The sequence below is a fragment of the Mobula birostris genome, chromosome 27 (genome assembly GCF_030028105.1).
Source record: "Mobula birostris isolate sMobBir1 chromosome 27, sMobBir1.hap1, whole genome shotgun sequence".
NCBI classification, from domain to species: domain Eukaryota; kingdom Metazoa; phylum Chordata; class Chondrichthyes; order Myliobatiformes; family Myliobatidae; genus Mobula; species Mobula birostris.
The window spans coordinates 213,610-229,007 of record NC_092396.1 but is presented as its reverse complement, the minus strand read 5'-3'; the positions used below and the strand labels follow the sequence as shown (position 1 = coordinate 229,007).

Below are 15,398 nucleotides of genomic sequence, written 5' to 3'. Positions count from 1 at the left end.
CGCAGAGTTCAGTTCCGTTTAGTTCAGTTCGCAGTAATCGCTGTTGTGCCGTTGGGGAGAGAGAGAGAGAGAGAGAGAGAGAGAGAGAGAGAGAATGATGATATTCAAATCAGATTCAAACAGACCTTTGATATTCCTCGCAGTTAGCTTTCGGGCGAGCCCTTTGTAATGTCTTCTGAGGTCACTGACTGTGACTCCTCCGTTCCGGATACAATCATTCTTCTGCGGTGAACCCGGCACCCAGGCAAGGGTGGACACACACACCAGGTTCCCGCCGATCGTACCTTTCCACCCTGTGCGTCTATGGTCGGTTCTGCGATCAGACCTCCAAAACTCCCACCAACTTGTGGGGGGGGGGGCACAACGCACTTCCAGGGTCTCGTTATCTCGTGGTGTCGTGGTGTGTCACTTGCCTTAGCGAACCTGTTCCTTTTATCCCCCTGCTGGGGTATTGCCTGTCCATCAAACTTCAAACAGTTCAGGTTCAAAGCAACCAGTCTGACAATACTCGGAACTGCTTCTCTTTTCGTTAATCTCTCTCGTATCTCATATTAACATTTTGAATGTTTCCCCATTGTCTCTCTTATCGGCATCTATCTTCTGATAACTTGGTCTTTAGTCACACACCACTTTCAATGAATTATAGACCTGTATTCCCAGATACCTTTGTTCTACCATTCACTGTATAAGACCTACATTATTTGGTCCTACTGAAGTACAAAACCTTGCACTTGCCTGCATTAACTTCCATCTGCTATTTGTCAGCTCATTTTTCCAGTTGATATGTTCTAAGGAATACAGCCTATCCTATTCAATCTTTCCTTATAACTCAGGCCCTCCAGACCTGGCAGCATCCTTGTAAATTTTCACTGTACTCTTTCAACCTTGTTTAAGGCAAGAGTTTGTCAAATGTGTTCAGGAACGTTCCCTCTGCAAGCCATGATAGCCTTCCTCACCGTCCACCACACCCCCAAACTTCGTGTCATCTGTGAATTTGTTCATCCAGTTAAGCACATTATCATCCAGGTCATTGACATAGATGACAAATATCAAAGGATCCAGCCGCGATCCCTGTAGCACACAACTAGTCACAGTCCTCCAGTCAGAGAAGAATCCATCTACTACCACTCTCTGGCTTATCCCACAAAGCCAACATCTAATCCAATTTACCAACTACCTCATATTGAATGCTGAATGACTGAACCTTCTTGACCAACCTCCCATTCAGAACCTTGTCAAATACCTTGCTCAAGTCCTTGTAGACAACTTCCACTGCCAAGGTATAACATATCCAAGAGTAATTTCTCCTAGCATGAATCAGCCCTCAGGAATGAATATAGAAAAAACAGAAAAATTCAAACAAAGGAACAAAAAGTAAAAGCCGTTATCTTTATCTGGTGTTTTATTGAATAAACAAAACCACCAGAGAGGATTGATCATGACCTGGTGATGAAGACCAGAGGAGACTAATATCCTGGGGAAAAGTTTGTTAAAGCTGCATGGTGGGGTTTAAACTAGAGTTGCAGGGGGATGGGAACCAGAGTGAATATATTGAGGAATTATACCAAACAAAACTGTCAATTTATTAGGTTGTAAATTGATTTTTAAAGCTTTAGAAGTTGTAGAAAAAATAGATTTCCAAAACTGTTTCAGTACAGAACACGACTAAACCATATGTGTCAATGTAGCTATCTCAGTTTTACATCTATCACACTGACTATTTACTTTAGGAAATATTTTAGACAATCTCTCCTTTGTCAAATAATAACGATGTACAATTTTAAATTGAATTAGAGAATGACTGGCACAAATCGAAGAAGAGTTCACAAACTTCAAAATTCACAACCAATCCTGTTATCAAGGTCATGTTAAGCTCTCTTTCCCAATCTTGCTTAATCTTAAGTAAAGGATAGTTATCCTGCTGTAACAGTAAATTATAAATTTTCCCAATGAAACCTTTCACTAAAGGGTTCATTTTTAAAATAATGTCTTACAGGTCAGAATCTTGTATATATGGAAAATTACTTAAATATTCTTGTAAGAAATGTCTGACCTGAAGATATTGCAAAAAATGTGAATATGAGAGAGAATATTTAGTTACTAATTTCTCAAAGGACATCAATCAGCCTTCTTGAAACAAATCCATAAAGGAAAAAAATTCCTTTATTCCTCCAAAGAGAAAAGGTAGGATCACGAAGTGAAGGTTTAAATAAATAGTTTTGATAAATTAAACTAAAAAGGTTAAATTTTTTAAGATTAAAAAACTTAAGAAACTGGTACCAGATTCGTAATGACTCCTTAATCATAGAATTTATATTTAGAATAAAAATTCTGGCTAATTGTACAGGTAAAGGAGCTCCTAATAATGAAGTTAAATAAAATTGTTTCACAATTATCAATTCCAGATCAACCCATGGTGGTCATTCCTTTTTATCGGTCCAATATAACCAAGAACACGCATAACGTATATTAACCGCCTAATAATACATTCTTAAATTAGGCAAAGTAAGACCTCCATCCTTTTTTTAATTTTTGTAAATGACATTTTCCAATTCTTGGTCTTTTATTATTCCAAACAAAAGATGAAATAATAGAGTCAACCTGATCAAAAAACTTCTTAGTTAGAAAAATAGGAATATTTTGAAATACATATAAAAATTTTGGTAAAGTCATCATTTTAACTGCATGAATTCGGCCGGCTAACGAAAGTGTAAGTGGATTCCATCTATAAAAAAATTGCTTCATAAAAACCACTAAGGGAACTAAATTAGCTCTATAAAGGTCTCCATAATTTTTAGTGATGATAATATCTAAATATTTAAAAGAATCCGTAATTTTAAAAGGAATGTCATCATATATAGAAGCAGGATCAGTTAAAGGAAATAATTCACTTTTATGCAGGTTTAATTTATATCCTGAAAACAATCCAACTTCATCTAATAATTTCAATAAACTAGGAATAGATTCTTCAGCATTCGAAACATAAACCAAGAGATCATCCGCATAAAGGGAAATCTTATGAATAGTCCCATTTATGGAAATTCCTTGAATATCTTTAGCTTCACTTCACTGAACTTTTAAGAAAGAAATCAGAAAGGCTAAAAGAAGGCATGAAGTTTTCCTAGCAGACAAGATGAAAGAAAATCCTAAGGAATTCTTCATATATGTTAGGAGCAAAAGGATTGCACAGGACGAAATTTATCCTCTGGAAGACCAGAATGGTAAACTATGTGTGGAGCCAAAGCAGGTGGTGGAGATCTCAAATGCATTCTTTGCATCTGTATTTACTCGGGAGACGAATACAAAGTCTATAGAAGTGAGGCAAAGTGGCATCAACTTCATGGACCCTGTACAGATTACGAGGAGGAGGTGTTTCCTATCCTGAGGCAAATCAGGGTGAATAAATCCAGAGGCCCTGACAAGGTGTTCCCTCAGATCCTACGGGAGGCAAGTGTGGAAATTGCCAGTGCCCTAGCAGAGTTATTTAAAACTTCCTTAGCGACAGGAGAGGTACCAGAGGACTGGAGAAAAACCAATGTTAATCCGCTGTTTAAAAAAAGGCTCTAAACAGAAACTAGGAAATTTTAGGCCATTGAGTCTAACAGCAGTTGTGGGAAAGTTATTGGAAGGCATTCTAAGGGACAGGATATATAAGTATTTGGATAGACATGGACTGATTAAGGTTAGTCAGCATGGTTTCATGTGTGGTAGGTCATGTCTAACCAATTTTACAGAGTTTTTTGAGGAAGTTACCAGGAAAGTGGATGAAGGCAAAGCAGTGGATGTTGCCTACATGGACTTTAGTAAGGTGTTTGACAAGGTCCTGCGTGGGTTCAGATGCTTGGCATTCAGGATGAGGTAGTAAATTAGATTTGACATTGTCTTTGTGGGAGAAGCCAGAGAGTGGTAGTAGAGGGGCACCTCTCACACTGGAGGCCTGTGACTAGTGTTGTGCCTCAGGGATCAGCACTGGGTGCTTTGTAGTTTGTCATTTGTATCAATGATCTGGATGATAATATGGTTAACTGGATCAGCAAATTTGCAGATAACACCTACTCTGGGAGTGTAGTGGATAATGAATAAGACTATCAATTCTTGCAGAGGGATCTGCATCAGCTGGAATAATGGGCTGAAAAATGCAGATGGAATTTAATGCAGCCAAGTGAGAGGTTTTGCACTTTGGTAAGACCAGTCAGGGTAGGTTTTACACAGCATATGGTAGGGTAGTGAGGAGTGTGGTAGAACAAAGGGATGTGAGAATACAGGTCCATAATTTGTTGAAAAAGGTGTCACAGGTATACAGGGTTGTAAAGAAAGCTTTTGACACATTGGCCTTCATAAATCAATGTATAGAGTACAGGAGATGGGATGTTATGTTGAAGTATAAAAGACATTGGTGGGTCCTAATTTAGAGAATTGTGCAGAGTTTTGGTCAACTATCTACAGGAAGAAATGAAAGATTGCAGAGAAAATTTACAAGGATGTTGCTGGGTCTGGAGGACCTAAGTTATAAGGAAAGGTTGAATAGGTTAGGACTGTACTCTTTAGAATATAGATGATTGAGAGGAGACTTGGTTATAGGTATACAAAATTATAGAACATAGAACATAGAATAGTACAGCACAGTACAGGCCCTTCGGCCAACAATGTTGTGCCGTACCTCAAACCCTGCCTCCCATATAGACCCCCACCTTAAATTCCTCCATATACCTGTCTAGTAGACTCTTAAACTTCACTAGTGTATCTGCCTCTACCACTGACTCAGGCAGTGCATTCCATGCACCAAAGACTCTCTGAGTAAAAAACCTTCTTCTAATATCCCCCTTGAACTTCCCACCCCTTATCTTAAAGCCATGTCCTCTTGTATTGAGCAATAGTGCCCTGGGGAAGAGGCGCTGGCTATCCACTCTATCTATTCCTCTTATTATCTTGTACACCTCTATCATGTCTCCTCTCATCCTCCTTCTCTCCAAAGAGTAAAGCCCTAGCTCCCTTAATCTCTGATCAAAATGCATACTTTCTAAACCAGGCAGCATCCTGGTAAAACTCCTCTGTACCCTTTCCAATGCTTCCACATCCTTCCTATAGTGAGGTGACCAGAACTGGACACAGTACTCCAAGTGTGGCCTAACCAGAGTTTTATAGAACTGCATCATTACATCGCGACTCTTAAACTCTATCCCTCAACTTATGAAAGCTAACACCCCATAAGCTTTTGTTAACTACCCTATCTACCTGTGAGGCAACTTTCAGGGATCTGTGGACATGTATCCTGAGATCCCTCTGCTCCTCCACACTACCAAGTATCCTGCCATTTACTTTGTACTCTGCCTTGGAGTTTGTCCTTCCAAAGTGTACCACCTCACACTTCTCTGGGTTGAACTCCATCTGCCACTTCTCAGCCCACTTCTGCATCCTATCAATGTCTCTCTGCAATCTTTGATAATCCTCTACACTATCTTCAACACCACCAACGTTTGTGTCGTCAGCAAACTTGCCAGCCCACCCTTCCACATCCAGGTCAATAATAAAAATCACGAAAAATAGAGGTCCCAGAACAGATCCTTGTGGAACACTACTAATCACAATCCTCCAATCTGAATGTACTCCCTCCACCACCACCCTCTGCCTTCTGCAGGCAAGCCAATTCTGAATCCACCTGGTTAAACTTCCCTGGATCCCATGCCTTCTAACTTTCTGAATAAGCCTAACTTGTGGATTCTTGTCAAATGCCTTACTAAAATCCATATAGATCACATCCACTGCACTACCCTCATCTGTATGCCTGGTCACCTCCTCAAAGTACTCTGTCAGGCTTGTTAGACATGATCTGCCCTTCACAAAGCCATGCTGACTGTCCCTAATCAGACCATGATTCTCTAAATGCTTATAGATCCTACCTCTAAGAATCCTTTCCAACACATTTCCCACCACAGACGTAAGGCTCACTGGTCTATAATTACCCGGACTATCCCTACTACCTTTTTTGAATAAGGGGACAACATTCGCCTCCCTCCAATCCTCCGGTACCATTCCCATGGACAACGAGGACATAAAGATCCTAGCCAGAGGCTCAGCAATCTCTTCTCTCGCCTCATGGAGCAGCCTGGGGAATATTTTGTCAGGCCCCGGGGACTTATCTGTCCTAATGTATTTTAACAACTCCAACACCTCCTCTCCCTTAATATCAACATGCTCCAGAACGTCAACCTCACTCATATTGTCCTCACCATCATCAAGTTCCCTCTCATTGGTGAATACCGAAGAGAAGTATTCATTGAGAAGTATTCATTATGAGGAGTATAGATAGGGTAAATGCAAGCAGGCTTTTGCCACTGAGGTTGGCAGGGACTACAAGCAAGGGTTATTCTTAAGAGTGAAAGGTGAGAATTTTAAGGGGAACATGAGGGGAAACAACTTCATTCAGAGGGTTATGACAGTGTGGAATGAGATGCCAGCATAAGTGCCCCATGCAATTTCAACATTTAAGAGAAGTTTGGATAGGTACATGGATGATAGGGGTATGGAAGTCTATGTTCCTGGTTCAGGTTGATGGGAGTAGGAAGTTTAAATGTTTTCGGCATGGACTAGTTGGGTTGAAGGGCCTGTTTCTGTGCTGTACTTCTGACTCAACGAGAGTTAAGTGAACGATGTAATGGAATCATTGTCACTTGTATCACTGAGCCCAAATGATAGCAATGAGACCGTGATGATCACTGTAGCACAGGTATAAATATTTACCCTGATGAGGGGTCTTGGCTCGAAACATGGACTGTTTATTCCTCTCTATAGATGCTGCTTGAGCTGCTCAGTTTCTCCAGCATTTTGTGTGTCTTCCCAAACATTTATAATCTGTTTTTGCATACTTGTTGCCAGGACTTGAGGTCCTGAGTTACAAGGAAAGGTTGAATAGGTTCGGACTTTATTCCTTAGAGTGTAGGAAAATGAGGGGAGATTTAATAGAAGTATACAAAATTATGAGGGTTATAGATAGGGTAAATGAAGCAGACTTTTTCCACTGAGGTTGTGTGAGACAAGAACTAGAGGTAATGGGTTAAGGGTGAAAGGTGAAATGTTTAAAGGAAACATGAGGGGTATCTTTTTTTCATAATGGTTACATAGAAAACCTACAGCACAATACAGGCCCTTTAACCCATGATGTCGTGCCAAACATGTACTTATTTTAGAAATTACCTAGAGTTACCCATAGCTCTCTATTTTTCTAATTTCCATGTACTATCTTCTTTACTCAGAGGGTGGTGTGAGTGTTGAATGGGCTCTCAGCAGAAGTGATGGATGCTGGTTCAATTTCAACACTGAAGAGAAATTTGGATAAATACATGGATGGGAGAACTATGAAGGGTTATGGTCCTGGTGCAGGTTGATGGGATGAGGCAGAATAATAATTCAGCACAGTCTAGGTGGCCAAAAGGCCTGCTTCTGTGCTGTACTGTTTTATAATTCTATCGCTCAATAATTCTCACTAGTATTCAGATTTTCTAGTTTGCTGTGGTGTTCCTCATTGGGTTTCTGTAGGCTAGATAAAATGTTGTTTATTTAATGTTTATTTGAATCAAATCTATAATATTTAAACCTATTAATCTTTAATTCAGTGATGTACTTTGTGTTTGACACACAGGACCTCCTTTGAACATAGCATTGGCTATAGAAGTTGCCAGTATTGACCACATATCAGAAGCTAATATGGTAATACTTCTCTCCACTTAAAGAAAAAGACGTGTTTAATGTCAAATTTAGTTTTAGTCCATTCACTATCTGATATATGGTGACTAATGTTATATAATTATACAGAATGTGCAAGGCAACGAGTCTGTCACTGTGAACAAGCAAGCAGTAAGTGTTCACACAAATGTTTCAGCCCCGGTATTAGTGGCTTTTCACTACAGGAAAACTGATGCCTTGTATCTTAGCTATATCTGAATTTGGTTAAAAGGATAGTATCAACTATACCCTAAATACGGTTTCACGCAAAAATGAAGTTTATAATAAGACCAGGGCAGACATTATTAGTTTCCAGTATATGTGGCTCGCATATCTCAGATGGTCTTTAATCTTTGCTTCAAGTTCTGGTATGATGCATTGATAGAGGATTCATTATTTAAAGAGAATCAACATCTGTTGCAGGCTTTTCACCCTGATCTGTTATCCCCTATCAAGTTTCTAAAGTAAAAGTTACACATCCAGTTAAGAAATAAGGGAAGAATTACGCTGTTTGGCCCATCGTCTGTTCTGCCATTTCATCATAGCTGATTTATTACTCATCGCAACCCCATTCTCCTGCCTTCTCCCCATAACCTTTGATGTCCTTACTAATCAAGAACCTATCAACCATCACTTTAAACATACCCTATAAAATGGCCTGTATAGTTGTCTATGGCAATGATTTCCACAGATTCACAACCCTCTGGCTAAAGAAATTCCTCCTCATCTTTGTTCTAAATGGATGTCCCTCTATTCTGAATCTGTAACAAATTACAGCCATTCACAATAAGGTGAACTGAGTATGTAACATTTACTTTAGGAGTGGAGGTTGATAGATTCTTGATTAGTCAGGGCATCAAAAGTTACAGAGAGGAGGCAGAAGAATGGAGTTGAGAGGGATAATAAATCAGCCATGATGGAATGGTGGAGCAGAATTGATAGACCAAATGGCCTAACTCTTCTCCTATGTCTTATGGTATCACTGTTTTTTTTAACAAGTTTGGAGACAGATAATTTTACAGTCTCTTGAGGTGGGAATGAAAATCCAGTGAGCTTCCTTTAAATGGTCAGTGAAAGAATGAATAATGGCCAGATCTCTGCATTTGCAGTCTTTACTAAAATAGACCAAGCTTCAGTTTCTATCTAAATTGTCATTGTGGGAAATGACATTCTAATAGGGCAGCCAATGAAACAACTGCTCGAAGGACCACACCACCTCAAAATGCAAAAAACCTACTTCAGTCCGACTTGTCATTTCACAAATCTATTACTGCCCTGGTGACTAACCATTTTAATCCTATCCCATTTCCATTTTGATACTTTTGGTCCGTGGCCTCCTCTTCTGCCATGATGAGGCCACTCTCAGGTTGAAGGGCAACACTTCATATTCTGTTTGGGTAGTCTCTAACCTGATGGCATGAACATAACAAAGAAATTAATGTTCATGCCATCAGGTTAGAGAATACCGAGACAGAACTTTCGATTTTCCCTCCTACTTCCCTCTTCTTCAATTCCCCACTCTGGCCTCTTATCTCGTATCACTCTCCTATCATCTCTCCCTGATGCCCCTTGTGCTTCCCTTTCTTCTCTCCTCTCCTCTCCCTTGATCCTCTCTTTCTCTAGCCCTTTATCTTTCCACCTACCACCTCCCACTTCCTACTTCATCCCCTTCCCCACCTACCTGGCTTCACCTATCACCTACTAGCTTGTCCTCCTTACCCTTCCCCACGTTCTTATTTTGGCATCTTCTCCCTTCCTTTCCAGTTCTTTTGAAGGGTCTTGACCAGAACCGTCGACTGTTTATTCCTCTCTATAGATGCTACCTGACCTGCTAAGTTCCTCTACTATTTTGTGTGTGTTCATCTGGAATTTCGGCATCTGCATGATCTCTTGTATTTGAAATTACAGTGTTGCTGTTCTGGACAATTGTAATTCCTGTTCAGTCTCATTTGATTTTGAGTCTTAGCACAAAGAATACATTATACCTAGCTACCGGCAGCATGGATCATACTTCAAAAGTGATCTGCTGGTTAGGAAGTCCTTTGAAGTATGCTGGAGATGCAAAGGATGCTGGCTAAGTATACATTCATGCAGTATTTTGTATAAATTTCAATGTCTTTCACAGATAAACCAGGCAGTTTGGATAAGACAATTTAACATTCAAGATTCAAGATTGTTTCATGTCATTTCCTGTACATGACTGCAAAAGAAAATTAAATTATTGTTACTCTGGATCCGATGTGGCACGAAAAATATAATAAGATACAGAAAACAAAAATAATAAAAAACACAATATTATAAATACAAAGGTTTGTGAGCAATTTGGAAGGCACAGGATAGATATATCTCAAAGGAGATGTATCCTAAAGGCAGGAGGACACAACCTTGGCTGACAAGAGAAATCCAAAGCCAACATAAAAGCCAAAAAGAGGGCATAGAGCAAAAATTAGTGGGAAGTTAGAGGATTGGGAAGCTTTTAAAAACCAATAAAAGGCAACTGAAAATCATGAAGAAGGAAAAGCTGGAATATAAAACTAAGCTAAGTGAGCCAATAATATTAAAGAGGATACCAGATGCTTCTTCAGATATATAAACTGTAAAGGAGAGACAAGAGTAGATATCAGACTGATGACTGCTGTAAAATGATGCTGGAGAGGTAGTAATAGGGGAAAAGGAAATGGTGGACAAACTGAATAAGTATTTTGCATCAGTCTTCACCGTGGAGGACACTAGCAGGATCTTCTGGTGGAAGTTCCAAGTTTCAGGAGTCATGAAGTGTGGAAGTTGCTATTAGTAGGAAGAAGGTTCTCGAGAAAATGAAAGATCTGAAGGTAGATAAGTTACCTGGACCGGATAGTCTACATCCAGAAATGCCTGAAAGAAATGCCTGAAGAGATTGTGGAGGTATTAGTAATAATCTTTCAAGAATCACTTGATTCTGGCATGGTTCCAGAGAACTGGAAAATTGCAAATGTCACTCCAAGAAGGCAAGGGGGGAGAAGAAAGGAAATTATAGGCCAGTTAGTCTGATCTCAGTCATTGGGAAGATGCTGGAATTGATTATTAAGGATGTGGTTTCAGAGTACTTGGAGGCACATGCTAAAGTAGGCCAGAGTCAGCATAGTCTCCCATAGGGAAAATCTTGCCTGACAACTCTGTTGGAATTCTTTGAAGAAATGACAAGCAAGATAGACAAAGGAAATCGGTGGATGCTGTGTACTTGGATTTTCAGAACACCTTTGACAAGGTGCCACACATGAGCCCACTTAACAAGTTATGAGCCCATGCTATTACAGGAAAATTACTATGATTCATAGAATATTGCTGAGTGGCAGGAGCCAAAAAGTGGGAATAAAGGGAGCCTTTTCTGATTGGCTGCTAGTGACAAGTGGTAATCCATAGGGGTCTGTGTTGGGACCACTTCTTTTTACAGTATCTGTCAATAATTTCGATGATGGAATTGATGGCTTTGTGGCCATGTTTGCATATGATACAATGATAGGTAGAGAAGCAGGTAACGTTGAGGAAGCAGGGAGGGTACAGAAGGACTTAGACAGATTAAGAGAACAGGCAAAGAAGTGGCAGATGGAATATCGTGTCAGGAAGTGTGTGGTCATGCACTTTGGTAGAAGAAATAAAAGCTTAGATTATTTTCTAAATGGAGAGAAAATTCAAAAATCTGAGGTGCTAAGGGACTTGGGAATCCTTGTGCAGGATTTCCTAAAAGTTCATTTACAGGTTGAGTCAGTGGTGAAGAAAGCAAATGCGATGTTTGAGAGGTCTGGAATATAAAAGCAAGGATGTAATGTTGAGGCTTTATAAGACATTGGTGAGACCTCACTTGGAGTATTGTGAGCAGTTTTGGGCCCCTTTTCTTAGAAAGGATGTGCTGAAACTGGAGAGGGTTCAAAGGAGGTTCACAGAAATGAATCCAGGATTAAAAGTCTGATCGTATGAGGAGTACTTGATGGCTCTGGGGGATCGTATTGGAACCTATTGAATGTTGAAAGGCCTCAACAGAGTGGATGTGGAGAGGATGTTTCCTTTGGTGGGGAATTCTAAGACCAGAGAACATAGTCTCAGAACAGAGAAACATCCATTTAGTGCAGAGATTAGGAAAATTTCTTCAGCCAGAGAGAGGTGAATCTGTGGAATTCCTTCCAGGTGGCTGTGGAGGCCAAGTCATTAGGTATAGCTAAGGCAAAGTTTGAAAGATTTTTGATTAGGCTGAGCACGAATAGATAGAGGGAGAAGACATTAGATTGGGGCTAGGAGGGAAATGGATCAGCCATGATGAATGGGTGGAGCAAACACAAGGGGCCAAGTGGACTACTTCTGCTCCTATACCTTATGGCGACAGCAAACAATGCAACCAATGGTGCATCCTCCAGAAAGTTCACAAAATTACTTCTTTCACTTCTTTTACGAGTTCTTTTTCTTTCAGATGTGGGTTTGCTTGTGTTGGAACCTGCAATCTACATTTTGGTGGTGTGTTTTTAGTATGATTGAGTGATCTGCTACTTTGCTGTCTCAAAGGGGGTTCTGTGAGGCTTCGAGCAAAGGGTGCAGCCTCGAGGTCAAGAAGCCTGGAGTTGGTATGAACCAATGATTAACTCTATTTTTCAGTAATCTCGATGATTAAAGCACCAAGGAAGATTGAAATCATTGAGGAGTGGGCAGAAGGCGAGAGGGTGTTCAGCACCATCTACAAGCTTCTTTCTCCCTGCTACTGGAGGGAGGTGCCTGTGTATAGCAGTCTCTCTCTCTCCCTTACACTTGCTGCCCAGGAAGGAAGGATATAGGAGCAGAATTAGGCCATCTGGCCCATCGAGTCTGCTCTGCCATTCAATCATGGCTGATCCTTTTTTTTTATCTCCTCCTCAACCCCAGTTCCCGGCCTTCTCCCTGTAATCTTTGATACCATGTCCAATCAAGAACTTATCAATCTCTGCCTTAAATACACCCAACAACCTGGCCTCCACCACTGCATGTGGCAACAAATTCCACAAATTCACCACCCTTTGGCTAAAGAAATTTCTCCGCATCTCTGTTTTGAAAGGGTGCCCCTATATCCTGAGGCTATGCCCTCTTGTCCTAGACCATCCCACCATAGGAAACATTCTTTCCATGTATACTCTGTCTACTCTTTCAACATTCAAAAGGTTTCAATGAGATCACCACCCCCCCCACCTTTCTGAATTCCAGCAAATACAAAGAGCCATTAAGCGTTCCTCGTATGATAACACTTTCATTCCTGAAATCATCCTTGTGAACCTCCTCTGGACCCTCTCCAATGCCAGCACATCTTTTCTAAGATGAGGGGCCCAAAACTGTTCACAAAACTCGAGGTGAGGCTTCACCAGGGCCTTATAAAGCCTCAGCATCACATCCCTGCTCTTGTATTCTAGACCTCTTGAAATGAATGCTAACGTGGCATTTGTCTTCCACACCATCAACTCAACCTGCAAGTTAACCTTCAGGGTGTTCTGCACAAGGACTCCCAAGACCCACTGCATCTCAGATTCCTGAATTTTCTCCCCATTTAGAAAATAGTCCTCACATTTATTTCTACTACCAAAGTGCATGACCATACATTTTCCAACACTGTATTTCATTTGCCACTTTCTTGCCCATACTCATAATCTGTCTAAGTCCTCCTGCATCCTACCTATTTCCTCAACACTACTAATCTTCATATCATCTACAAACTTGGCAACAAAGCCATCTATTCCATCATCTGAATCATTTATATACATCATAAAAAGAAATGGTCCCAATCTGACCACTGCGGAACACAACCAGACAAGGATCCTTTCATTCCCACTCGCTGTCTCCTACTAATCAGCCAATGCTCAAACTGCGCAGGCGCGGGTGACGTCAGCGGCGAGCGCGGCGTTTAAAAAGAGGCCCACTTTCAGGCGCGGGCAGCGTCGGTGCGGGAGCAAGGAGTGCTCGAGGTTGACGGACGACTGGATATCAGAGGATCGGAGGATCAGCCATTGTAGGTAGGCCGAGGAAGATCGGGACTACCTAGGCATTACCTGAGGAGGAAGGTAAAACTGCACAGGCGCGGGTGACGTCAGCGGCGAGCACGGAGTTTAAAAAGAGGCCCACTTTCAGGTGCGGGCAGCGGGCAGCGGAGTGCGCGGGAGCAGAGTGCTGGGCTTTGGCTCAGTGGGCTTTGGAGTAAGGGGGTCTTCGGTGAGAGGTAATCAGTGAGCCTGAGTACGTGCTTGCTGAGGAAAAAAGGTAAGGTCAGTAGGTATTTTTTCATTTATTCTGATTAATCTGGGATCAGGTAATGGGGGAGATAGTTCGAGCAGTGGTGTGCTCCGTATGCAGTATGTGGGAGGTCAGGGTCAATGCAGTTGTCCCTGATGGCCACACCTGCAGTAGGTGCATCCAGCTGCAGCTCCTATCAGAGTGAGTTAGGGAATTGGAGCTGGAGCTGGATGAACTACGGATCATTCGGGAGGCAGAGACAGAGATAGATAAGAGTTATCGGGAGGTAGTCACACCGAAAAGATGGGAGGTAGGCAACTGTGTAACTGTCAGGATATGGAGGGGGAGCAGGCAGAGAGAGCAGAGCACCCCTGTGGCCATTCCCATCAACAATAAGAATACTGTTTTGGATACTGTTGGTGGGGATGACCTACCAGGAACAAATTGCAGTGGTCCTGTCTCTGGCACTGAGGTTGGACCCTCGACACAGAAGGGGAGGAGCAAAGAGAGGACAGCGGTAATGATAGGGGATTCTATAGTCAGGGGGGCAGATAGGAGATTTTGTGGGGGAGATTGGGAGTCTCGGATGGTATGTTGCCTCCCTGGTGCCGGGGTCCAGGACATCTCAGATCGGGTGCAGGTTATTCTCGAAAGGAAGGGCAAGAATCCAGATGTTGTGGTCCATGTAGGGACCAACGACGTGGGTAGGAAGAGTGAGGGGGTCCTGCGTAGTGAGTTCAGGGAGTTAGGTGCGAAGCTGAAGGACAGGACCTTCAGGGTAACAATCTCAGGATTGCTACCTGTGCCACGTGCAAGTGAGGCAAGGAACAGAAGGATTATACAGATCAATACGTGGTTGAGAGGATGGTGCAGGAGGGAGGGCTTCAGGTTTTTAGATAATCGGGCTTTGTTCCAGGGAAGGTGGGATCTGTTCCGACGGGACGGTTTACACCTGAACTGGAGGGGTACTAACATTCTTGCAGGAAAGTTTGCTAGTGCTGCTTGGGGGGGTTTAAACTAAATTTGCAGGGGGCAAGGATCCAGAATGTGAGAGAGGATAGCGTGATGAAGTATAAAGGACAGGTGGGGATTACACGGTTCCGGAATATTAAGTGTGAAGTAGAGAAAGGTGAGGCAGAACGAGTGATAAGGAGGATACATGTGCAAAGGGATGGTCTGACGGAGCATAGAGTTAAATGTGCAGAAAGAGTAAGTAAATTTAAGAAGGACAACAAAATTCAAGGGGCGTATAGCCCGGTGAGAGTTCGGGGAGCTGGGTTATGCACAATAGGCAGCGATTTAAACAGAGAAGAAATGGGTTAAAAATTCTATATCTGAATGCACGAAGTGTCAGAAATAAGGCGAATGAGCTTGAAGCTCAGGTGCGAATGGGTAACTATGATGTTGTTGGGATAACGGAGACATGGCTGCAGGGGGATCAGACCTGGGAATTG

At 41.8% G+C, this 15,398-nt stretch overlaps 1 protein-coding gene across 1 annotated transcript in view; it reads left to right on the top strand.

Moving 5' to 3' along the window:
* gabrd (gamma-aminobutyric acid type A receptor subunit delta) overlaps nt 1-15,398 on the top strand; it is a 96,179-nt gene that overhangs the window by 55,515 nt on the left and 25,266 nt on the right. Inside the window, exon 3 of the mRNA XM_072244751.1 lies at nt 7,640-7,707. Coding sequence (XP_072100852.1) covers nt 7,640-7,707 — 68 coding nt within the window. The remainder of the gene's footprint in view (nt 1-7,639; nt 7,708-15,398) is intronic.